General features: G+C 37.6%; 1 protein-coding gene across 11 annotated transcripts in view; it reads left to right on the top strand.

Moving 5' to 3' along the window:
- Positions 1 to 24,764, top strand: part of MTMR10 (myotubularin related protein 10) — a 52,989-nt gene that overhangs the window by 8,382 nt on the left and 19,843 nt on the right. For 7 of the 11 annotated variants that reach the window (XM_003318047.7, XM_009440710.5, XM_016927857.3 and 4 more), the window contains 7 exons: positions 6,543 to 6,679; positions 8,490 to 8,562; positions 9,037 to 9,179; positions 15,472 to 15,562; positions 22,405 to 22,600; positions 24,357 to 24,444; positions 24,527 to 24,615. In XM_003318047.7, coding sequence (XP_003318095.1) covers positions 6,543 to 6,679; positions 8,490 to 8,562; positions 9,037 to 9,179; positions 15,472 to 15,562; positions 22,405 to 22,600; positions 24,357 to 24,444; positions 24,527 to 24,615 — 817 coding nt within the window. The remainder of the gene's footprint in view (positions 1 to 6,542; positions 6,680 to 8,489; positions 8,563 to 9,036; positions 9,180 to 15,471; positions 15,563 to 22,404; positions 22,601 to 24,356; positions 24,445 to 24,526; positions 24,616 to 24,764) is intronic. The other 4 variants (XM_054666882.2, XM_063794063.1, XM_063794064.1 and 1 more) reach the window with 2 other exon arrangements.

The raw sequence follows: 24,764 nt of genomic DNA, 5'->3' as shown, positions 1-24,764 counted from the left end.
GGAAAGATAATACAACATGGTTTTGAGGTCCTCAGGGAGTTAAAAACTTTCCTAGCCATATCATTTGGAGGTTTATTAACTGTAATTGCATTTCCCTTCTTATTTATATTTACAGATGAAAGGGTCTTGAGAAAATAAACTTGGATTTCTTGATTTCTTCCCAGGTGTTAGTAGAAACCTTTGGCTCATCATCCTCTAATTTAGAAGGTTTTTGCTTACCGCACACTGAAGCTAATTTCCTGCTTTTTCTGTCTTCATGAGGCTTCCTTGTGGCATCCTGGGAAGTGCTTGGTGCTGTAAATGGTCCCACCGTGGCTGATGGCATAGCACAGAGCTGGGAGAGATGAGTCTGGTGGGTTCTCACGAGCAGGCCAGCCAGCCGTCTCTAGCACACCACCCTTTTACTGCATAAAAAGCACAGGCATATAGTCTCCCTGAAAACTTCAGATCCTCTAGAGCTTTGAAGCTTTTATTAGGAGTTTTCTCTTCAAGGTCACTTAATTTAACATGTGAACAAGAGCAGTCTCAGTACCTTCTTTTTATATATCCTATCTGGGAAGAGGCCACTTTGTGTCTTCTTTTTCTTCCCTGTGTATAAGCTAGTTTTCTGGCCCAGTGTTTCAGTGCATGGCAGGAGCTTATGACAGCTCCTCTTCAGCATTCCTTTTTTTTAAAATTATGAACAAATAACTTACGTGAGCAGACAGCTGTGCTACATGATCCAAATATTTTAAAGACTGGTTCTGCATGAACAAAATTTAGCATTATCAAATAAAACTCATGTCACTAACTCGACACTTAATTATTGTAATAGGAAGACCCAATTGTAGCATATCCTCAGAAGTGCCCTTCTTTTCTTTCTTCTTCCCCTGTATCCCTCTGTACTTCTGTTCTTTGCTCTTTTCCAAGGGCTCATTTCCATTCTGTAAGAAAAGGCTGTGTGATGCTTAAAAGACCCTGGCCCAGAGAGTCCTTCTTTCACTTTTTTTTTCTTTTTTCTTTTTTTTGGCTGTTGTTAATGTTGTGTCTCTTGTTTATTTTCTTCTTTAGTAGTTTTATTTTGGAATGAATTTGAATTTGTAAGAGTTGTACAAAAGAGGATAGAGTTAATGTGAACTCTTCAGCCAGCTTCCGCTAATGTTAATAGCTTACGTAACCTTGGTGAATTTAGCTCAACTGAGAAACTAACAATACTACTAGCTAAACTGCAGGTTTTATTCATATTTCCCTAGTTTTTCCACAAATGTTCTTTACCTGTTTCAGGTTCACATCCAGGATACTACATAGCATTTAGTTGTCGTGTCTCCTTATTCTCAATGTCTCAGTCTGTGACAGCTTTTTCATCTCATCTTTTAAGACCTTGACGTGTTTTTTTTCTATTGAATTTGATTTTCTTTTTTTTCTTTTTCTTTTCTTTTTTTTTGAGATGGAGTCTTGTTCTGTCACCCAGGCTGGAGTGCAGTGGCATGATCTCCGCTCACTGCAACCTCCAGCTCCCGAGTTTGAGCGATTCTCCTGCCTCAGCCTGTTGAGTAGCTGGGATTACAGGTGCGCACCACCAGGCCCAGCTAATTTTTTGTGTTTTTGGTAGAGACGGGGTTTTACCATGTTGGCCAGGCTGGTTTCGAACTCCTGACCTCAAGTGATCTGCCTGCTTCAGCCTCCCAAAGTGCTAAGATTACAGGCGTGAGAATGAGATTTTTATTTTGCCTCAAATAATACATATTAAAGCTCTTTAAACATAGAAATATACTACTACAAAAGGAAAAATTTTATAATTACTAGATTTCTGTTCTAACAAACCACCCCCTAGAAACGTCATCAAATTGACTTTTAAAAATGTAGACATAATTTCAGACTTAGAGAAAAGTTGCAAATAACAGAAGAATCTGTGGATACCCTTTCCTTAGATTCCCCAACAAAACCTTGACACTTTGGAAGATTATTACTCAGGTAGTGTCTTGTAGTATGCCTCTTGGTTTGGATTTGTCCGATGTTTTCTTTTGATTAAGCAGAGGTTATGGATTTTGGGAAAGACCCACAGAGGTGGTATCCTTTGCCCTTGTGTCATGTGAGCAGGCACAAGACATCAACATGATTGGTTATTGGTGAGGTTAACCTCGATCACTTCAGGTTAAAGTGATATCTGTCAGGTTTCTCCTCTAGAAAGTGACTGTTTTTCCTTTTCTGTACTGTTTGTTAGAAACAAATCACTAAGTGCAGCCCACATTCAAGGGATTGGGAATTAAGCTTCACTTCCTGGAGAGAGGAGAATCACGAATTTATGGGCATACCTTAAAACTACCACAGTAATTAGTCAATACTTTTGGGAAGATAGCTTTATGCTTATACAAATAACCTGTTTCTCCTTAAAGTTTGGCTCTCTGAATTTAGCATTCATCAATGCATGTTGCACACAGCAATCATTCAGTCTATGACTTTGAGTCCATGGTAGTTTCTTGATCTTTACTGTAATGTTCTAATCATGATTTTCTTTCCTTATTCCTCCTACATTTATTAATTGGAATTCTTCTGTAAGGAAGATTTGTCTCTTCTCCGCCATTTATTTATTTATTATTCAGTCATCTGTTGACAACAGTATGGATTCACAGATACTTTTTAATTTACTTTCTAATCCGGCGTTTTTGTTATTTCTTTTGTTGCTCAGATTGTTCCAGCTTTGGCCATTGGGAGTTATTTCATGTTGGCTCTTGTATCCTTTGGAAATGCCGTCCCCCCGCTTTTTTTCACCCCCACTTCCGTATTTTCTGGTATTCTGGCATTACCAGAGGCTACAGACTCATCTTCTGTTTCCCCTGCCCCAGCCTTGGAATCAGCCATTTCTCTAAAGAGCCCTAGTTCTTTTTATTGGAAAATTGTATTTTAAAAGCAAGAGCTGGGTACTGAGTGTGTATGTTGTTGCTGGAGCATCACTGCTTTTAGCACTTTCAGAGGGCAGAGCTAGAAAACATACACACATGTACCAACCCAGGTGTACACACATCTGTTACTGCATGTCTATTTGTATATTTATTAAGGCAAGCATAAGTTCATTCTGCTATCTCAAACTCTTAATCTAGCCCCTCGGGGTTCATTTCCAGATTCTTGCTTTTGCTTTTTGTTGATGGAGTACGGGCAGTACAGCAGTTAAACCTGGTTTCCATATTTACTTTCTGCTGAGTGCTGTAGCTCATTGGTGAGAAAGGGATCTTTTGACTTGACTCGCATGGACACATTCTAGTAGGAAGGTTGTCTGTCCTCATCAATCCTGTGAGTGGTCCTCTAGAGCTCTTTGAAATGGCTACAACATTGCAGATCAAAAACACCTGCTTTTCAGGTGCTTCACTTCTCACCTTTCAGATGGGACATGCCCAGTTGTATCTTCTAAACCTTGTTTCAGATAATTTTAAGAGTTGTCGCTTCAGTAACCATCTCTAACACAGGGATCAGCAAACCTTTTCTGTGAAGTGCAGTAAATGTTTTAGGCTTTGCGGACCATAAGGTATTTGTTTCAAGTACTCAGCTCTGTCTTTGTCCTGTGAAAGCAGCCATAGATGGCACATGAACGAATGAGTATGGCTATGTCTTACTAAAATTTTATTTACAAAAACAAGGTTTTGTATTTGGCCCGTGGGCCATGGTTTACCATCCGTTGGACCCATTAAGTATATTCTCCTCCTCTTCTTTGTCTCATTCTCACTGCGTTCATAGGCTTGATATGTTAACATTCGTGCATCAGTAAAAGAATCTGGCTTCTAGAGAAGAAGGGCTGTCCACGGGCATTTGACTCCTAAATACAGTTTGTTTATGGTACTAGTGTGGCCACAAGGCTCTGCCACACAAGCTCTGTCTCTTCCTTCCTGTTATTACTTCTGCTTCCCTTCTCAGGAACCTGAAATCATATGGTAGTTTGTTTGTTTAAGTGATTTTTTTTTTTGAGATGGAGTCTAGCTCTGTTGCCCAGTCAGGAGTGCACTGCAACCTCCACCTCCTGGGTTCAAGCAGTTCTCCTGCCTCAGCCTCCCAAGTAGCTGGGGCTACAGGTGCGCACCACCACGCCTGGCGCACCACCACGCCTGGCTAAATTTTTTTTTTTTTTAATAGAGATGGGTTTCACCATGTTGGCTCAGGTGGTCTCAAACTGACTTCAGGTGATCCACCCGCCTCAGCCAAAGTGTTGGGATTACAGATGTGAGCCACCACGCCCGGCCTTTAAGTGAATTTTTATTTGAGTATAACATGCATAACAAATTTGTATGGATCATAAGTCTTAGAAGTGGATGAATTTTTGTAGCAAGGTTTGAAGAGTCTGTTTTTAGATGAGTTTGCTAAGGTGGCACAGTATGTGATGATTCCGTGTAAAGAAGTCATTGTTACAGGGCTGTGTCCTCTATCTGAACTGGCATGGTTAGTTTAGTTGTTTAAATTGAGGGCCTGCTTACAATTCGTATCTAAGATTTACTGGAGAGGAGAAAGGGTTGAGTATTCAGTGGCCCAGAATCTGATATGGGAATTGGTAAGGTTTATGTTCAAGGAGCCAGAGAAGATTTAAATTTTATGTATTTGAATTACTCAGTGCGTCTATATATATATATATATTTGGTCATCTTAAATTTTTTTTTCTCATTCGAATTCAGTTAAGGCCAATATTTGAACTTTAATAAGTTTTGGTACTTGCTACACTGCAGTACATTTAATTGTATGTAATTATAGGGAAAGACTATGGGAATTGAAGTCAGAACACTTGGTTATAAGTGCCAAGTCCACTACTTCTTTTTAAGATCTTAGGAAAGTGATTTAACCTCTTTGGGTGCAAATCCTTTATCTATGTATTAAGGAAACCATCTGCCTTCCTCACCTTACAGGTTGTTGAAAGAATCAGACAGGACAGATGTCCTATTTATAGCTCTTTAATGCATATGTAGGCAAGCAGTGGCAGTTCTGTGACTTTTCTCTAACTTACATATCATTTACCCAAACAGCCCTTATCTTCCAGCCAGCTTGGCTGCTTAGCCATATTGAATTACTAGTTTCTCTTATCTAGAACAACTTCTGCCCAACTCATGGTGGACAGAACCAAGTGTCATGAAGTGATTTTATTCATTCTTGCATTCAGCACTCTTTTCACAGGCACCTACCCTGTGCCAGACACTGTTCTAGGCACTAACATTTCAGCAGTGAATAAAGTCAGTCCATCTTCTACCCTCATGGAGCATATAATCCTGAGGGTAATGCAGGCATTAATTTAAAAATATATAAATATAATTGTAGCTATGATGAGTGCTGGAAATACAATGCTTTGATATGGGAATGTAAACTAGATAGGAAGATTTTTTTAAAGAGGCATTCCCTAGACAGTGGTTGGACTAAGGTAGAAGAAAAGAATATTCCATGAAATGGGAAGAAGCATGGTCCCATGAGGGATTAATAGGCCGCCACTGTGGGCAGAGCAGTGAGGGTGAGGAAGACTGGTAGCTGGCTGGGTATGCAGGGCTCCCAGCCATGAGAGGGAGGCTTGTCTTCAAAGTGGAAGTTAACTCAAGCTGTTGGCACTGTGAATTTGACATGAGCAGATTTTAGGTAAATGTTAAGGGGCAGTTACTAAAACTAGCCTTGTACATTTTTAAGAACTTCGAATAAAAGTTATTGCAGCTCAAATTTGTTGTAACCTATTTGTTAAAGAGAGGATTGTTTTGAGACTATAGTTTCATTCTTCATGAATTGGTAGGAGTTTGGAGTTTGTCAGCAAACATTCTATCGGGCTAAAGGTTTTTATAATGAAAGAAATAGGCAAAGTGGATCAGTACACTCACTTTTCTACCATTGACCCTGGAGACAGATGGCTTAAAATGTTCTGCGTCTAGTTGACTTTTAGATCTTGAAATTAAGGTTTAATGATGACCAAGCTTTAAATAAATTGTAGAAAAGTATTCTTTCAAAAGTACATTATAACTTTTATATTGGTTTCTTATATTTATTTCTTTTAATCTTTTCTTTTAACTCAAACTATGTTTTAAGGTTTTGTTGCCTACTAAGTTATAATCTGAGTGCAGAAGGAAACTTGATTTGGCTTTATGGAATACATTTTACATTCAGTGAAGCTGAGCTCTGTTTCTCATTCCTTACAAAAGGAATCAAAGGCATTGGTTTGAGAGATGAAGTCATGTGTTAATAAAACACAAATATTCCATCAAGTAATACTCTGAAGGAGCAGGTGTAGTTTATTTCTTCTCCAGAAAGTCTTCCAGCAGATAAATAATGAGAGGTAGTATGGCATAGGAAAAAAGTACACTGAAGTCAGCCTTTCTAGTTCAACCAGCTCAGACCCCTGAGCTATTTTTGCCTCAGTTTTACGCCTTGGAGAACAATGCCTTGTCATTACTGTTCACTTTATGACCATACAGTGCCTGGCACCTGGTGGGCAATCGGTGAATGTTTTCACTATCCTCATCCTTGCCCTCATGAAACACTCCTTCTAGGTCCCACAAAGACCGTTGGTATTTTATGACAAAGTACCTTACAAATATTTTCTTTTTTTAAAGGAGAAATTGTCGTAAATGAAGTCAATTTTGTGAGAAAATGCATTGCAACAGACACAAGCCAGTACGATTTGTGGGGAAAGCTGATATGCAGTAACTTCAAAATCTCCTTTATTACAGATGACCCAATGCCATTACAGGTGTGTTTTATTAGTACACTGTTGCATTCTATCAGGCTTTCAACTCTAAGTGGTACATATTATTATATAAAACATAGGTATGGAAAAGTTATAGTAAAAGTATTAGGTAATGCAATGTTTGGGATAAATTATATTAAGATTTAAAGTAAAGTTTAAGAAGAATGTTGGAACTTGCTAGAGGAGTATTAGTGAGAGGATTGTAAGTCACCTTGCTTTATTTATCCTCTGTGATCGTTCGTTATATGTCCTTTTCATTAAGGAAGTTATTCCCTCTGTTGCAGATCTTTTAACCTGCTTATAAAAATGACATAAAGAGAAAAGGTTGTTTGCTAAATGATTTTATAAATGCCACACATTTTAGTGATTTCATAGGTTTTTTTATTGTTGGGTTTTTGATTTTTTTGTTTTGAGCCTGGATCTCGCTCTGTCTCCCAGGCTGGAGTGCAGTGGCATGATGTCGGCTCAGTGCAACCTCTGTCTGCTTCCTGGGCTCAAGCTATCCTGCCACCTCAGCCTCCTGAGTAGCTGGGACTACAGGTGCATGCCACCACTCCCGGCTAACTGTTGTATTTTTTTGTAGAGATGGGGTTTTGTTATGATGCCCGGACTGGTCTTGAACTTCTGAGCCCAAGCAATCTGCCTGCCACCCCCTCCCAAAGTGCCAGAGGACGGGCCACTGCACCCAGCTACCTTTTTTTTTTTTTTTTAAACTAATTAGAGTTCTTTTCCTAAAAAGTTAAATTCTAATTTCTAGGAAGAGTGAAGAATAGTATCGATTTAAAATTTTTCAGTAGCCCTCTTGCTATTTTATGTTCTTACTGGAAAGTAATAGTTCCATGTAATTTTGGTTTTTAGAAGTTCAGGCATTCATTTGATTAACTTAAAAACCCTGGACTTTTCTGTCAGCCATTTTGTATTTTGTTTTATAAAGTATTATACACACTTACCCCTAGATCTTTCTTTATAGTAATTGTTCTTTAATGAAATATTGGCATATGAACTGTAAACTTTTAAATTTAAGGATCTCATAGTTTAGTGTAAGTATATTTCATGTAGTCACTCATTAATTTACCATAATTATTATACTGTACAAATATTTATTGTACTGTATATTTGTGTGTTCATTACAGTCTTATGTAGGTATATTTAGACTAAATTTAAGGCACTTAAAGATACCCACTGTGTAGGGACAGTAGCTTATTTGGATGTAGGCTTGTGTGTTTCTCTTTGTTTTTAGCTTCATAATGATCATTGGCCCCAGACTTCACTGTAAATGAGAAGCAGATACCTGGAACAGCTTAAATCCAGTACCACTGTTAGGAAAAAGTAAACCAGTGCCCTACTGACAGCAGATTGATAGTGTTAACTACGTCCTTAGTTTGAACATGCAAAACCTTTTCTAAAGGTTTTTATTTCTAGTAGACTTTGTGCTTTAAAAAGATAGTTATTTTGCACTTTAAAATCTTCATTGTGAAAATCAAACATGATTTTACCCACTTAAAATCTGATGACCTAAGAGCCCTTTTTTCTTTAATATGTTGTGGCCAGCTTATCCAGATCTAGACATGCAAATGCTTGCCGATAAGGTGATTGATGATATTCCCTATCTTAGGTATTATAATATTATTGTTGTGTACATTTTAACCTAATTTCTATCTGTCAACATTGGAATGGCCCTAGCTACCTAGACAAAAGCTTTTTGTGCTTTTTAGAGATAACTGTCACAGTTTATCATCACAGTTTAAGGCTTATACTACCATTGTGAGATTATTGGGAAAAGAATTAATATGAACATAATTTTTTATTCCAGAAATTCCATTACAGAAACCTTCTTCTTGGTGAACACGATGTCCCTTTAACATGTATTGAGCAAATTGTCACAGGTACGTAGTATTCCGTACATACTCTAAAAGTCAGTTCCACTCTGGAAGTATTATTTGAAAAGTCATACCTCTCAAAATACTTGGATTGGCGTTTTATTTCTGTAAGTTTACTTTTGCCATTTTTTTGAGTCCCGGGAACATAAAGAGGGATATGTCAATAAATTATTTTAAAAGGAAGATATAAAATGTATAACTTTTCATAGTTTCTAGGTTTTTTGTCCTCTTTTTAATTAAAATTAATCATTAAATGTATCTAGATGGTGGTTTTATGCAAATAATCATTTAAAATATCTTCCAAAGCAAAGTTAAAACCAACCCCCAAGTTCTAGGAATTACAAGTATGAAACATTCTAGACAAGCAGAGCTCAAATGTTGGGTGACCTTCCAATTATTTTCACTAAGAATTTGTATTAAAGGGTGAGTAACAAATAACTGTTACGCATTTTATTTTCTCTATTTTTTTTTCTTTTTTAGTAAATGACCACAAGAGGAAGCAGAAAGTCCTAGGCCCCAACCAGAAACTGAAATTTAATCCAACAGAGTTAATTATTTATTGTAAAGATTTCAGAATTGTCAGATTTCGCTTTGATGAATCAGGTCCCGAAAGTGCTAAAAAGGTAATACTGTTAAGGTTTATCAAGTTCTGGGTTCTGTACTGTGTTTACTGATTTCAATTCCGTATGGCAGTTTTCATTTCTCAATTGCTCAGATGTTTTTTAGGGGAAGTTATCAGACATCTTCTTAAGTAAAGTCAAAGCCAAGAATATTAATAGAACTATTTTCTTGGATTGGTTTATGGCAGTTTTAAAGTGTTCTATATAATTTTTTATCAGCTTCTCAAATATTAAAGACTTACGTGGAAATTAGCATTTTTTTACATAAAGATCATTACTTGTCAGTTTCTTGGTTAAAAGGTTGAAAAGTTGGTGATATACTGTAATTAAGGTTTGGTTAGGCTTTTAATTCAGTACTGCAGAACTTACCAACAAACTGTAAGCTAGACTTATGTTACATAAGATTTAGGTAAATATATAATTACGGGAAAGGCCTAGTAATTATTAGTGGTTTAAAGAAATATTATGAATTGAGTGACACTCAACAGGGGCAACACAAAGCTAGTAACTTTTTAACTGCCTTATTTTTCCACAGCCTTCCAGATAATGACTTATTACCCTACTTGTAAGAGTCAAGGGCATGTTTTCCATGTTTTGCTTTGCCAGAGGAGTGAAGCTGGTAGACCTAATATGTCCCCCATTCCAGTCTGTGCTGCAGCAAATGCAGAGTCACAGACTTTCCAGTAGGAAGCTTGCGCGTGTGTATGGGAATAGGGCAGCAGTATCTTAGTATAATAGGACGTGGCTTTCTCTCAGAATGGAGGCAGTCTTTGCACCACCAAGCAATGAGTGCCTTTTTTTTTCCATGGTTAGTCAACTGACTGCAGTAAATCAGTAAATCTTCTGTTGATACCAAAACAAGGCTGGCAAAAATACTATAAGGCAGCTGTCTTCATATACTTTGGTGAAGAGGTGGTAGATTTGTTTTTAGATTGAGAACCAACAGTTTCTTCACAGGAAGGCAAGCAGGAGATGAATATATGAAAATACATCTGAAAATATGTGACTGTCTAGCAGAGTAGAGTGGTTGTAGGCTCCTCTATGGGTAAAAGTTTTCAAATAGTCTGTATAACCATCTCTCAGCAAGCTGCATTATTGAAAACTCAACTAGATAACTCTTAAAGCCTCTTTCACCTGTTCAATTGTGCTGTTTGTGATTTTGGCATTTTACTAACTTAAAGTGCCTATTATATAGAAGGACTTTAGAATTCATGATGTATTAGACTGTACATAAAATATTTCAGACAGGTTAATTCCTCAAGCTTATTTATATTTGTAATTTAATTGATCAAAGCATCAAAGACCTGCTTATGAAAACCTTAAGATGTGTAGCATCTCAAGATTAGGGACATCACAGAACTTGCTAGATTGAGTTAGGACAGCATATTCCTAAGGAAGAAATTGATGCAATTGACCGGATCTCTTTCGGAAAGTTAAATTCTCCCTCTTTTACTGTATTTTTCAGTTGACACTATTTTAATGAGTGGAAATAATAATTATTTGGCCTAGTTCTTGAACCATCTGTAGTACTTGTTGGTCATTTTTCATGTTGAGGCAGTGTGCTAAATTTTGCAAGTAGAAAGAAGGGTAAGATGCAGTTTCTTGCCCTAGAGAACTTAAATCTAGTGAAGAAGATAAAGCATGAACAAATGAAAAGTAATGGTACAAAGTGGCAGCATAAAATCAACTACACAAATAGTTGATTTCCAGATGAACAGAGCATAATAAGTGCTGTGGAAATTCAGAATATCCCCTATGTGTTGTGCTGCTGGTTCATGAAGAGGGCCTTACTAAACCGTCTGCACAAAACAAGCCAGTCCCTCATATGCCCTTTCCTAAGACCAAGTTTCAGACAAAAATCTTTTTCCCAATATCCTAAAATATAAAAAGCATGTGAGTCTCTGTCTTGTATAGCCACGGGGGTTGCAGGGCAGGGGAGGGTGCAGGAAAAAAAAATAGATGCAATGAGAATATAAATAGTTTTTTTGGGATTTACGCATTTCAAACAGGGTTAAGTTGTATGTGGCTACCAAAGCTTGACGGCTTTGTGAGTTAAAAACAAAAATTATGGCATATTCTTTTATTTCAAGTGAAAAGTTTTCATCTAAAATTCGGTAGCAGTTAGGAAATTATGGCTCATTTTTACCTCCTGGAAGCTTGGAATACTGTTTTCTCTGGAAAATGCTTTGCTATTTTATCAGTTGCTTTAAAGTGATGAAATGCATGTTTGGAGTTCTCTGGTGGGTAAACCGTTGATTCATTTTGAAATACCTAAGCCATTTACGTTTTTGTTTTGAAAAATGAAATTCAAAAATACTAAACTGGTTCACATTTTGTTAAATGTTCTGAACCCTTCTGGTTGTCTTGTTGGTGTTGTTTCAATTGTATTATGACAAAATTAGATTGCTTTGGGCACTTGTACTCATTAATATTCATCCTCATTATCCTCGAGCTGTCACAGGAAAATAGTGATATTTGGGAAAGGTCTGTATAAAGACAGAAGGAATTTGATGGTGCAGAGTTGGACATCTAACCTCATAGCAACTTAGAACCACCATTTTCTTTTGCAGAACCTTTGCTCAAAACTGAAGGGCAAAATAATAAAGGTTGTTTTTAATGATTTATCTATATATCTGTCTGTGTAGATAAAGATAAATATATAGATACACATGAGTGACAAGTGAAATACATGCCTTTTGTCTCCACTTTGTTCTCTGATTAGTTGGTTGTGAATCACTTCTTCAGGAATACTTTATAGAAGTGAATTCCATTCATCTGATTAAAGAACAAGTTGTCTTTTTTATGAACTGTCATTTTTGACTTGAATCTGGTACTGTTTTTTGGTGGCTTTCAGGCCACAGAAATAAACCACTTTTGTTTGCAAACGAGATAGAACTTAATGAGGTTTGAGTGTTTCCTGGATTTGAGCTTCTTCAGTACTGCACCCCAGGTGATCTTAGGAAAGAAACCATCCACTGTGGGTACTTCTGGCTTCTGTCCAGAGAAGATTATCAGCTTTGGTCCAAAAATTGATTTAAAAGTAGTTTACTTCTTTTTCTCCAATAAAATATTTGCCATAATTTAATGTCTTTAATACCAACATTTTCTTCATTTCCTGTGGTAGCCAGGACAAACGAAGTATTTCAGATCGTTCAAAAACTCTTAGGATGAAAGGTAGGAATTTGGACTTAGGTTTTTAAAATAGTGTGTATGTAAAAGTGCAAAGAATGGGGCCCTGGCTTTCTCTTCTCGGAGTGTTCCACAGTAACAACATGAAGACAATCCAGGTACACAAGTTTGTGTGTGCCTTAGTCTGTGTGTCCAAAGAGGCCCCTTACTTAGGTCATATGAACATAAGTTATACACTTGAAATTCACTACTGAAAAACAATGTATTTAGTTCGAGTTCTGCCACCCCAAAAAAATCAACGAGTGATTCAACTGACTTGCAGTTTTACAATATTTTTATAGACTTCTTTCAATGTAGATGCTTTTGGACATACTCATTTGTTTCCTAACCTGATGTGATATTGTGCTATTTTTAAGGGGCTTTTAAAAAATACGCTGTGTTGGGTTTTGCCTTCAAAATAGGCTTTATTTCTTTTTTGCCTCATGGCCACAAAAAAAGGATGTCCATGATCAATGATCTGTGAATTTCTTTTCTGTAAACAGAAAGAGCATGTAACTGCTTTCTAATTGTTTTGGAGAATGTGATAGACATTAGTAGTAGTATTATTGGCTTGGAGCATTTTCCTTAATATGTTGGTAACTACTTTAGTCAGTGAATATTAGTGTAGCCACTGTTGGACACAGAGCACCGTCAGAAAGCTACTGAAGTGGTGCTGCAAAGTGCAGACATCTTCAGATCTTTACTCAAGTCTGTGCAGAGAGGTCTTTCTTGGTCTCCTTCTCTACTTTTTAGCCTGTCTCCCTCTTCTCACTATAACACTTCATATTCCCCTGCCCTGCTCTATTATTTTTCTCTTTTAGCATTCATAGTTATCTAACTTTCTGTATTTTTTCTCTTTATCTTGTTTAGTGTCTGTCTTCCCACTAGAATGTAAGCTTCATGAGGACAGGGATTAGTGTCTGTTTTGTTCACTGCATCTCTAGGGCTTACAACATTGTAGGTACTCAGTAAATATTTGTTAAATCAATGTGAAATGTGTCATTTATCCTTAAGGAATTGACCTTCATGGTAGAAGTATAACAGAACCACCTATATCCTACTTTTCATCCACATCATAACTATTATGTGAATACCTTGGAAGTAAAGCAAAATAAGCACAATTAACTAAAGAGACACTTTATATTGAAACTGTTGTTATGGGTTTCTGGAATTAATACTCTGAAATTGGCTCCCTCTAGGAAGGCTTGTGAAGAGAGTAGTGTTGAACAGACATGACAGTTTCCAAGAAAGCATAGTTGGCTAAGAGGAGTAGGATTTTCCAAGCAAAGAGTGTGACAGTGGAGATGGCTGGGGCTAAGTCAGACAGAATGTGTTCAAACCTGTTTTTCTCTGACCTGAGATTGCGGAGGGAATATTGGGAAGGTATAGTTACCTGGTGAGGAGAGCCAGTTTTGTGAAGAATCAAGAATGAGGAGATTTAATTTGTTATGCAGATGTCTGGGAACCACAGCAGATTATCAGGAGAGCAAAATTGTTAGTCAAAATTACATCGTTAGAAGGTAATCCTTAAGTTTTGTAGATTTCTAGAATGTAAGGAAGCTCTCAGAGGTGCCATAAGGTGAGTATGGCCTAAGGATGTGTCTATGGCAGTGTAGCAAAATGGACAACTATGAAAAATGTCTAGAGAAAAATGCAACATAGCTTATCAACGGTGCCCAAATAGGAAGGATGAGAACTTTTTCAAGCTACAGATTTCAGTAGTTTTGCTGCTAGAAATGCTTTAAGGAAAACTGTTAAAAAGATTAGGAATGGGAATATAGATAACCGGCTCCTAAATTTTGCAAGTGGGACCATCATAGAAAGCTCTCCTATAGGTATTGAGAAGTCGAGATACCACGTAAGTTTCAAGAAGCAGTTTTTTTTTTTTCTTTTTGGTCAAAACTAATGACAAATTCTGTCCCCTTGTTTGTATATTTTAACTTAGTGAGACAGGGAACATTTATTCTATAGAAGACTTTTAAAACGTAGTTTAAACAAGTTGACACATGCTTACTGGTTAATGAAATATGCATCAACCCACTCCGAACACCACTAATTTGACATGAACTAACAATTAACTTTTCTTACTCTCTGTCAAAAGTATATCATTCTGCCTTAACTTACGCTTTACCTTCTAAATAATATTTAATCTTTTAAAGTAAGTTTTTCTGCTATGTTTTCCTTGCATATGTGTTAAATTTCTTCTTTCGTCTTTGCTCACTGAAGAGCATTTTCTCCCACATTCTAGTGACTACCAGGGTTTGTAAGCCTAGAGCACCATCCTTCATTCTATCTAGCAGCAGTTGAGAATAATAACAGCCATATTTCCATATATGGAGCTCCTCCAAAGGCCTAGCCTGCATTAAGCTTGTTAATTCTTACCACAGCCTAGGTATTACTTTCGTTTTACAAGTGAGCAAACTGAGGCTAGAAAAGAGGAAATGACTTCACACATGTTATGTAGCAAGTTCTTGACAGAGCTAGGATTCAAGCCCCCTGATCTGTTTGATTCTAAAGCCCGCACGTTTTCCACCACAGGGCACACAGTCCCAAACCATTTTACTTAAACACAGTTTGTGTGTGTGTGTGTGTGTGTGTGTTTATTGTTTTTTTTTTTGATGTACCTCTTTGAGCCACCCATGCATTTTTGGAGTGTCTTGTTAATTTTAATTTTTTGTAATTATGTTTATTTAGATTTTTAAATCCATGAGGCGTAAACTTTAAAGTTTCATGCCTTATATTAATCCTTTATAGTCCACCAAAAATGAAACTTTTTTCTTCCTTTTTTGGAGTGGACTGTAGTCACTGCCTTTTTGGAGAATGCTTCTTTAGTTTGAAGCTTTCTTTATTGGACTAAAATTACTTTCCAATTAAAATTTAACTCAGCACATACTTACTGAATACTTGCCATGTGCTAGCTAAAGATAAACAGTGTCTTGAGGGCGTGACAGTGAATGAGATACCTGGCCTTAAGGAGCTCTTTTATATTCTAGGTCAACAGAAAAACATGTAAATAGTATCTATAATCACTGCCCCAAGATGATGCTCCCAGTGCCCAAGGCCTTATTGTACATTTCATTTAACTAAGTGTGTTAAAATCAAATTCTAAATGTAGAATTTTTCCTAGGTATGCCTTGCAATAGCTCATTATTCCCAGCCAACAGACCTCCAGCTACTCTTTGCATTTGAATATGTTGGGAAAAAATACCACAATTCAGGTAAATATGAAAATATTAAATATTGTGACTAATTTTACATGTGTAAATTTTACTCTTATGTTTACTGGAAGCCTCCAAGTACATGAGCTTTAATGATTGTAGAATTACTAGCTTCATACCTTAGAGAAGTAAGCACTACATGCTAAAAGAGCCAATAGTTTGTCAGATTATTTCTTGACAAGTTACCAGGAAGAACCTTTAATGCTGTGAATATGGGCTTATAAGTTATGTCAGATATTTAATCTCCAGTCATTGGCTTGTATTTTATGATGAAGAATATATAACCCACCCTTTTTAATTGATAGCTTGAGTTAAAGTAATCTTATCTTTTAAGAAAACTGGCAGAAAACTAAAAGATATATTAAAAGCATAATCTTTTCTGGCAAGGTGTGATTTCATGCAAAAGCTCAAGTGATTAAAAACTTTTTGTGGACTTCATTAAGATTCTCAGAATACTGAGTTTCTATTTCTGAGTAACACCGATGAAAGGAAGATGAGCATTTTTCCAAGGACAAGTATATTCTAGACAGCTTTTGTGAAAGTAAATAGTTTTGTCTATATATCTGACAGTCATGACATGACCAAGGAAGATTCCAGATGATCATGCAATTCTGTACATTCTGTTTCGTACAAATGTAATTTTAATAAACAATTTTTAAAAATCTCTTAAAAGGATAGAGAAAAACAAAGAGCCATGTCTCCTGTTAGCCCCATTGTCAGTTAGTGACTGCAAGTCAGTTAACTGAGCGAAGCCTGTGTTCTTTTATTTAAGCAAGAAAAATAAATCAGCTGTGTATTTATAATGAAAAATCCATTCACCCAGCATGGTCTGGGCCATACAAATTATTAATTGTACTGAAATTTTATATTTTGTTACCACGAAACATATGGTAGTAATTTAAATAACTGGCATAATAAAAGTATATTCCAGCAACACTATATTGTAAATACATTAAAATGTATCAGTGTATGGTATCTGAAGATGCATGTGTATAAGTAAATTTTCCTTAGTTTAAAAGATGCCTACCTTTCTGTTAAGCACTGAGAGGACCAAAAAAATAAAAAATAAAAAATACTGTAGAGATAATATATGAAAATAATGCTTTGCAGAGCAGCTTTTATCATACAGTATTTATAGAAATTGTATAACAAAAGTATTTGTAACTTAATTTTTCTTATCGATATATACATAATTGTAACTGAGGCTTAAGCAATACAATTATTTTTTGAAGTTTATTAACATTAAATTCACTTACTGTCTAAAAATAAAGTATACAGATCCTGCAGTATTAGGTAAACACTCCTTGGGATCATCATCAAGCTACAGAACAGTGATCAAGGTTATCTTCAATAAGATCCTCACCCAGAGTTGCAAGAGTTGTAGGAGTGAGTCTTTGATTCCTGCTCAACTGTTTATGATACAGACCAGTTCTTCATGCTGCTATTTTTCCGATAGAAATGATTCATTTCAGTTTACAGATCCATAACTTCTACAGTAATGTAGTGACTTGGGCTCAGCAAAGACAGTAAACTTCATTATACAGTTGGTAACCTGATGCCTGCTTCAGTTACTTTCCACATTTTTCTTCATTCACACCTTGTGGGCATCTCTGGTTTACAGTACTTTAGTTTATCCACCCATAGGTCTTCTACTACTGGAATTTTAAAATCTACATCATTCAGTTCCTCTATTTCTTCTTATATAGCTTATTGGTAACATTTGATGATTAATACTGAAAATACTCAGGGATGCTTTTTTATATTACATCCTTCAGACTCCTCCTTTGACAAGTACTTCATAAACATAACACTGGCCATAGTTTTGTTAAGATTCCTCGTAGGGTAACATCCTTTAATATCCTTCCATGCTGTTACAGAAGCATAAATACTGCATCTTTAAGATCAAAAGGAGCCTGAAATTTCCACACACTGCAGTCAGAATTCATTAATTTGTGAGTGAAAGATGCCCACTCATCCACTCTTGAACTTCTGGATGACACCTTGATTCATTGGCTGGATTAAAGAAGTCCTTTTTGCAGGCAGGTAGGTGACAAAGCTGTTTCCACAAATAAGATCCAAAGTTGGAGGAGCTCCCCTGCAGTTATCTGAGAAAATGATATTTTAGCTGGCCTTAGTCACTCAGGTTTTCATTCATATTCAGTATCACATGAGGAAAAGCCATCTCTGAAAGGTCCTGCAGTCATCCCAACACTTCTGTGAATATCCTGGAGTAAAGTAAGATGTGTAGCACCCAGGCTTTGGAACATGGCTTTGCACAAACACCCCAGGAGATATTACTAGCACAAACAAGAACAATGATTCTGTTTTTTCTCTTTTAACTTTAAAGAAACCATGAGGACTCTGTTTTCATCAGTCAGATTATTATTGGGCAAATAACGTCCAAAAAGTACAGATTCATCTTTCTTATAGAATTGATAAGATGTCAGATTATGCTTCTGGACTAAAAATATTGAAAGTTTCATGAAGTTATCTGCAGCCTAGTGTCAGCAACTGCTTCATGACAGACATCCTGCTTACAGATGCTGTGATGTAATCTGAAGTTGTAATGAAATTTCACATCAGAAGTTGTACATTTTCAGTGACATTTAATTTTATCCTTTTTATTAGCATAGATCTTGTTATTAGATTTTCCTTAAAATGCCTATTTGAAAAACACAAGGTACACAATCCATTTGAAACAGTATAGGAATTTTTAAACTTTGTTGCTTAAGATTCTCAGAATAGCTATAAATGATTGTTGAATATTGGTGGTTCCAGCCAGCTGTATACATCAGGATTACTGGAGGAACCTTTAGAAATGCAGCCATGTTGGCTCCAGCACAGGTCAGAATCTCCCAGTTAAGAACCACTTTGTTGACTCATGCTTTTGAACTGATTAATACTCACAGTCCTCTTTTTACCTTATTCCTTTGTGACTTCTAATTTCTGCAGTATCATCAGAGTGATGGGCTTTCTTTTCATATATTGATGACTTGTATTTTCTGTTGCTTGAAGCCATTCTAGATATCAATTGGCCAATTCAGTGGAAATTATCTAAAATAACCCCAACAGTATAGGATTAGACTTTTGTACTGTCACAGAAGATAGCCAAGGTCAGGAGCATATAATATCTATTTCACTCTTAGTCTGCTGTGGAGGCATGTCATAAAACCTCAGTCAGGTAGCGGTCAGCGGAGCCAGGTCTCCCTGAGATGACCCACCTTTCACTGTGTTGGTCCAGCCCCTCATAGCGATCCACTCATAGAGCAGGCCACTGGTATCAGGTCTTTTGAACTTTGGAAAGCATTCAAATTTCTGGACTGTAAAACCAGATTAAGTATACATTACACATTCTGTAATGAGCTCTAACTGAAGACGATATAGAACATATAAAAGACCTAGTCCCAGTTGTTTAGAAAAGTACAGGATTTGAACAACAGAAATGGAAAAAATAACAAACGATAGAGGATCTCACTTTATGCTTAGAAAATATACATGTTCTCATTTTATGTTTAGAAAAATTTGTGTAAGTTAGATCTTGAAACAAAATTTGGCCAAACAATCTCTTAAACAATAGCACATTCTTAGCCTAGCTCATTAAAGTTTGCAACCCAAAACACTAAAAAGTATTCAGTGCTGCTAGACTCAGTCACCAAACTGTTTTACATAACTGTTAAAATTTTGAGTGTGTTTTTTATAATTCTTTTTTGGTGGTGGTGGTTTTATTGTTTGGCTAGGACTGCTGGTTCAGTGTTGAATAGCAGTAATATTAGCAGGCATCATTTCACTTCCCGCTTTTAATGAAGATGCTCTTAGCTATGTCTTTTTGATAAACACCCTCTATCCAGTTAAGGAAATTCCCTTTTATTCCAAACTTGCTAACGTTGTTGGGTTTTTTTTTTTTTAAGTCATAAACAGGTATCTATCATATGTTTTTCTGCGCTTACAGAGCTAGTCATTCATATAGCCTTTTTCGTCTTTAATGTAGTCATATGATGAATTACTTAGATTTTCTAATATTGAATAGCTTTCTTTGTTTTGGTGCACTGGAACACTGTATGGATTGGGCTTTGCCAAAAATTCCATATGCAGGTTTTGTGTTCTGGAGAGATCATAACTCCTAAGTCTTCCTTCTCACAGACACGCTTTTTAGTTGTGTTACTCCAGAGAAGGCCCTGAGATGGAGTGGGACTCTAGGATGTGGGCTTAGAATGAGCATTTTACTATCTATCTATCTATCTATCTGTCTATCTATCTATCTGTCTATCTATTTTTGAGACAGAGTCTCGCTGTGTCGCCCAGGCTGGAGTGCACTGGTACGATCTCGGCTCACTGCAACCTCTGCCTCCCAGGTTCACACCATTCTCCTGCCTCAGCCTCCCGAGTAGCTGGGACTACAGGCACGTGCCGCCACACCCGGCTTTTTTTTTTTTTTTAGTATTTTTAATAGAGACAGGGTTTCACCGTGTTAGCCAAGATGGTCTCGATCTCCTGACCTTGTGATCCGCCCACCTCGGCCTCCCAAAGTGTTGGGATATTACAGGCATGAGCCACCGTGCCCAGCAACATTTTACTTTTTAATGAGCTTTGTTAAAATCAGAATCACTGGATAATTCTGATACCACTTAAGAGGAGTCCAAATTCCTAACATAGCCCCTCTGTAATCTAGAGCAGCACCGTCCAGTGATGGAAGTAGGGCAGCCACTAGAGCCACTAGCCACATGTGGCTGTTAAGTACTTGAAATGTGGCTAGTGCAACTGATGGACTGAATTTTTAATTTTATTTGATTTTCATTTCAGTTTAAATTTAAATGGGCTTGTGTGGCTAGAAGTTACTTTTTTGGGAAACATACTAGAGTCTAGGCCCTATTTGATTTCCCACCTCTCTTCCATCACCTCTTGAATCCCTATGCTCTAGCTGTATTTAGTTACTTGATGTTATACAGTTACACCATCTTTTTAAAGTTCTTCTCTGTCTAGCATGCCTACCTCCTCCTCACCAGCTACCTGGCAACTTTTGACTTGTTCCTTAGAACTCTCTTTAGTTGTGGTCAAGTCATGAAGCTTTTCCTGCCCCAGCCTCTCTCTGCAGCGAGAGTTAGGGGCCTTCTCTTTTGCATCTTCATTGCACTCAGACATCTGGTACTCTGTGATTATCACACTTATTAATGCTCTCAAGATAGGGATAAAATCATATTCATCTTTTTGCTCTCAGGCATTAGCACATGGGGAGTTCTCAGAAAATACCTGTCTTGTACCAGGAATTAATGAATAATCAGTAGGAATGGGCATGACATGTTCATGGGACGTTAGAGGGTAGTGCATGGCTGCAGAGGAGAATGGGAAATGAAGGTCAGATAAGTTACGTGAGGGATCTCTAAGGCCAAGAGAAGCCATTTAGGTTTGCTTGATTTGGTTGGAAAATGAGCTTATTGAAAGTTTAAGGCAAGGGACTAGCATCATGAACACATCTTTTTAGGGAAGTTTGTCTTGTGGTAAGCTGCTGGCTAGTTTAAATGCAGCAGAATATTCCATTGGGGATGCCAGCTGGGAGACTTGCCACAGTTGCAGCCTGCAGCAGAAAGACCCTGGGCCAGAATGGTTTGTGCCATCTGTCACCAGATATTGCCAAGGTAGATCTGGCTGACTTGTGGGACAGCTTGTTTCTCAATAATCACTTTGCAGGCACTCTTGAGGCTGTGAGCATGCTCCCAGAAGATAGCATTACTTCTCTTTCAGAGCAGGCTCCTTTCTAAGGAAATGCAAGTCTAGGCCTGCCCTGCTGTAATCTTCATGTGGAAACAGCACTCTAGCAAAGCACAAGGAACCTGATGAGCTTTTCAAAGGAAAATCGAGTAGATACAGGAAACCAAGAATTTTCTAATGAGCAGATAGAAAAGAGCAGGTAGGTGAGAAGTTGGTATTAGAAAAATTAAAGATTTGAAGGGATTGAGGACAGAGATGATTGTTGGATGTTTCATTTTTCCAGGCAAAATATGTGGAGCAAATAATCAAATGACATGGACTTACCCCACAATTAGGGATGGAGATGAGGAAGGGTTAGGAATAGTTTCTGTTAGAATGGTAGGGATGGAAGACAATTGAAAATTAAAGAGAAAATAAATGGAGAGGAAATCTAGGCAGCAGCCATTCTTCATTCTGGGGGAAGGTGGTCAGGAAAAGGAAGGAGGAAAAATGTATAGCATAGTAGCTAGAGTGGTCCAGCGTGATCAAAGTGTTTTCAATATCATGTTGACTGACCTGTTTACTTTGAAGGCAGAGAAGATAGAGCCAGTAGAAGGAGAGAAAAATCAAAGCTGTTTTACGGAGTTGTAAAAGAGCTGGATAAGGACAAGACTAAATGAGTTATTTTTAGGCCAGGCGTGGTGGCTCATGCCTGTAATCCCAGCACTTTGGGAGGCCAAGGCAGGTGGGGCACCTGAGGTCAGGAGTTCAAGAGCAGCCTGGCCAACATGGTGAAACCCTGTCTCTATTAAAAATACAAAAATTAGCTGGACATGGTGCATGGTGGCAGGTGCCTGTAATCCCAGCTACTCAAGAGGCTGAGGCAGGAGAATAGCTTGAACCCGGGGGGCGGAGGTTGCAGTCAGCCGAGATCATGCCAGTGCATTCCAGCCTGGGCGACAGAACGAGACTCCGTCAAAAAAAAAAAGAAGAGTTATTTTTAAATGGAAAGGGCAAGACAGTTCTCGGAGAGACTTGGAACGTGAAGCAGGTTAGAGACAGCACATCAGAGTATGCATGTGACAGGAGGCTCAGAGAAGAGGGAATGCTGGGGAAAATGTGACTGTTAAAATTCATAATGTTGCTTTTTCCTACAGCAAACAAAATTAATGGAATTCCCTCAGGAGATGGAGGAGGAGGAGGAGGAGGAGGAGGTAATGGAGCTGGTGGTGGCAGTAGCCAGAAAACTCCACTCTTTGAAACTTACTCGGATTGGGACAGAGAAATCAAGAGGACAGGTGCTTCCGGGTGGAGAGTTTGTTCTATTAACGAGGGTTACATGATATCCACTTGGTAAGTACAATTTTAGCAATGTTATATATGGCTGGAAGTCACTTCCCTATGAATAATCATCAAACTCTGTTGTCATTGATGACTTTCAAGTTGTGGTTAATAGAATATTTATTTTTAATAATGTTTTAATAAATATTTTATTTTAAAGATCAAGGCTTATTAATATAAATTACGGTATCCCTTAAAAGAAGTTGATAGTAATTCCTTACTGTCATCAGTAGTCAGTGTTTATTGCATTATATCTTGTAACTGGTGTTTTACAGTTGGTTTGTTCATATCAGGATCTAAAGTCTTCACATTGAATTTGCTTAATATGTCTCTTAGGCCTTTTAATCTGCAACAGTCTCCTCCCACCTCTTTTTTACCTACTATTTGTTGACAAACCAGGTCATTTGTTCCCTAGAATTTTCCACATTGTAGATATTGCTGGTTTTATCCCCAGGGTGTCCCGTAATGTGTTCCTCTGTCTCTAATATTTCCTTTAAAATGTTAGCAACAGAGGCTTAATCGGATTCAGGTTCAGTACTTTTGGCAAGAATGTTTCATTAGGTGGTTCTGTGTTCTCCTGTGGAGTCACATCCCATCTCAGGCTGGCTGGCTGTGTCTCTCTCATTGTAATCCTGACGACCAGTGGGCTTAGAGGGTGTCAACCTGATCCACCCAGTAAAAGTTCCCCTCTTATATCATGGTTTGAGCTCCCAAAAATAGTTTTGCACTGGGAGGGAGGATCATTGCTCAGATCGTTATTTCACTAAGGATTGTGATTGTTCACCTTCTAATTCTATCATCTTTCTGCTTTTATCGAACTTTTCTCTCACCAGCTCTTTAGTGCCCTGTAACACAGTTCGTACAAGAAAAGCAATATAAATATCTACATTTTCTCCTTTACTTAACATTTTTCCAAATAGTGAGCTGGTTCCCTAGGGGATCTTCTAGAAGTGACTAGGAATTTGTTTTTTTAATTTGTTTAATGTCATTTAGTTATTATGAATTTTTTGGAATGCCTTATTTTAAGGTCATTGAAGTCCTCATTAGTTCACGCACATAAGCAGCTTTTTAGAAAAAGGAAGAAAAGCACTACTGTGTTATTACTGGTTAATCCAGTGCCAGGAACTTCTAGTACAGTTCTAGAAAGGTGCTTTGCAGCATGTAGCTTGTATCTTTTGCTTCCCCTGGAATTTAAGCTTCACGGCCAGCACACTCTGGTATATGTGCTGAGAAACATGTGATGGGGCTGCCCAGCCACGTCGGGGAAAGAAGGAAGATGTCTTGAGGTGCAGTGAGCTTGCCCACTAGTAATTATTGTCTGATCAGTGTCCTAGAGTCTGACTGTGCCTTTTAGGCATGGGGAAAGGTAGAAGAGGGACTTAAGAAGACAGCTAAAGCTCCTGGTAGATTTGTGGGGTTTTCTTTTGTTTGCCTGGTGTCCTTAACCATAGCCTGTCAAGAGAACAAAGGTGGATATATTTTTCAGTGAACACATACATGTTTAATAGTCATTCTGGAAAATATTTCTAATACCTTCTTTGGAATTTTCTCATGCTATAAATTTAGATTTTTAAGAATTGGTCATATCGCACATATTTTAGACTAACGTGTAGGATCGTCACTGCCCCCCCATGGTGCCCACCATGTGGCTACTAAGTGGGGTGCACATTAAATGCGGACAACTGTGCTTAATTATTTATAGGGTCTGCAGGAGCACACTATTCCTGCTTTTAGCACAGCACTCATATAATTTTTTTTTCCCCTCCAGCCTTCCAGAATACATTGTAGTGCCAAGTTCTTTAGCAGACCAAGATCTAAAGATCTTTTCCCATTCTTTTGTTGGGAGAAGGATGCCAGTAAGTGATTTCTGTTGGATTTTATGAATGCTGACGTCCATTGTTTCTACACAGTGAAGTAAGGATTCTGCCTCTCCCCTAGCTCTGGTGCTGGAGCCACTCTAACGGCAGTGCTCTTGTGCGAATGGCCCTCATCAAAGACGTGCTGCAGCAGAGGAAGATTGACCAGAGGTAATTGAGAAATGGTCATTGTCACTTTAGATAGTTTTACTTGTTGTGTAACTACAGTGAGTTCCCTACTAATTGAAAATAACAAAATGCATAGTCTTACTAATTAGTTAGCACCATGTTTTATATAAGAATTGCCATTTTGAAAAGAA

Source organism: Pan troglodytes, chromosome 16 (genome assembly GCF_028858775.2).
Source record: "Pan troglodytes isolate AG18354 chromosome 16, NHGRI_mPanTro3-v2.0_pri, whole genome shotgun sequence".
In the NCBI taxonomy this organism is placed as follows: Eukaryota; Metazoa; Chordata; class Mammalia; order Primates; family Hominidae; genus Pan; species Pan troglodytes.
Note: the sequence above shows the minus strand (reverse complement) of the source record. Positions and strands in the feature narration are given on the sequence as shown.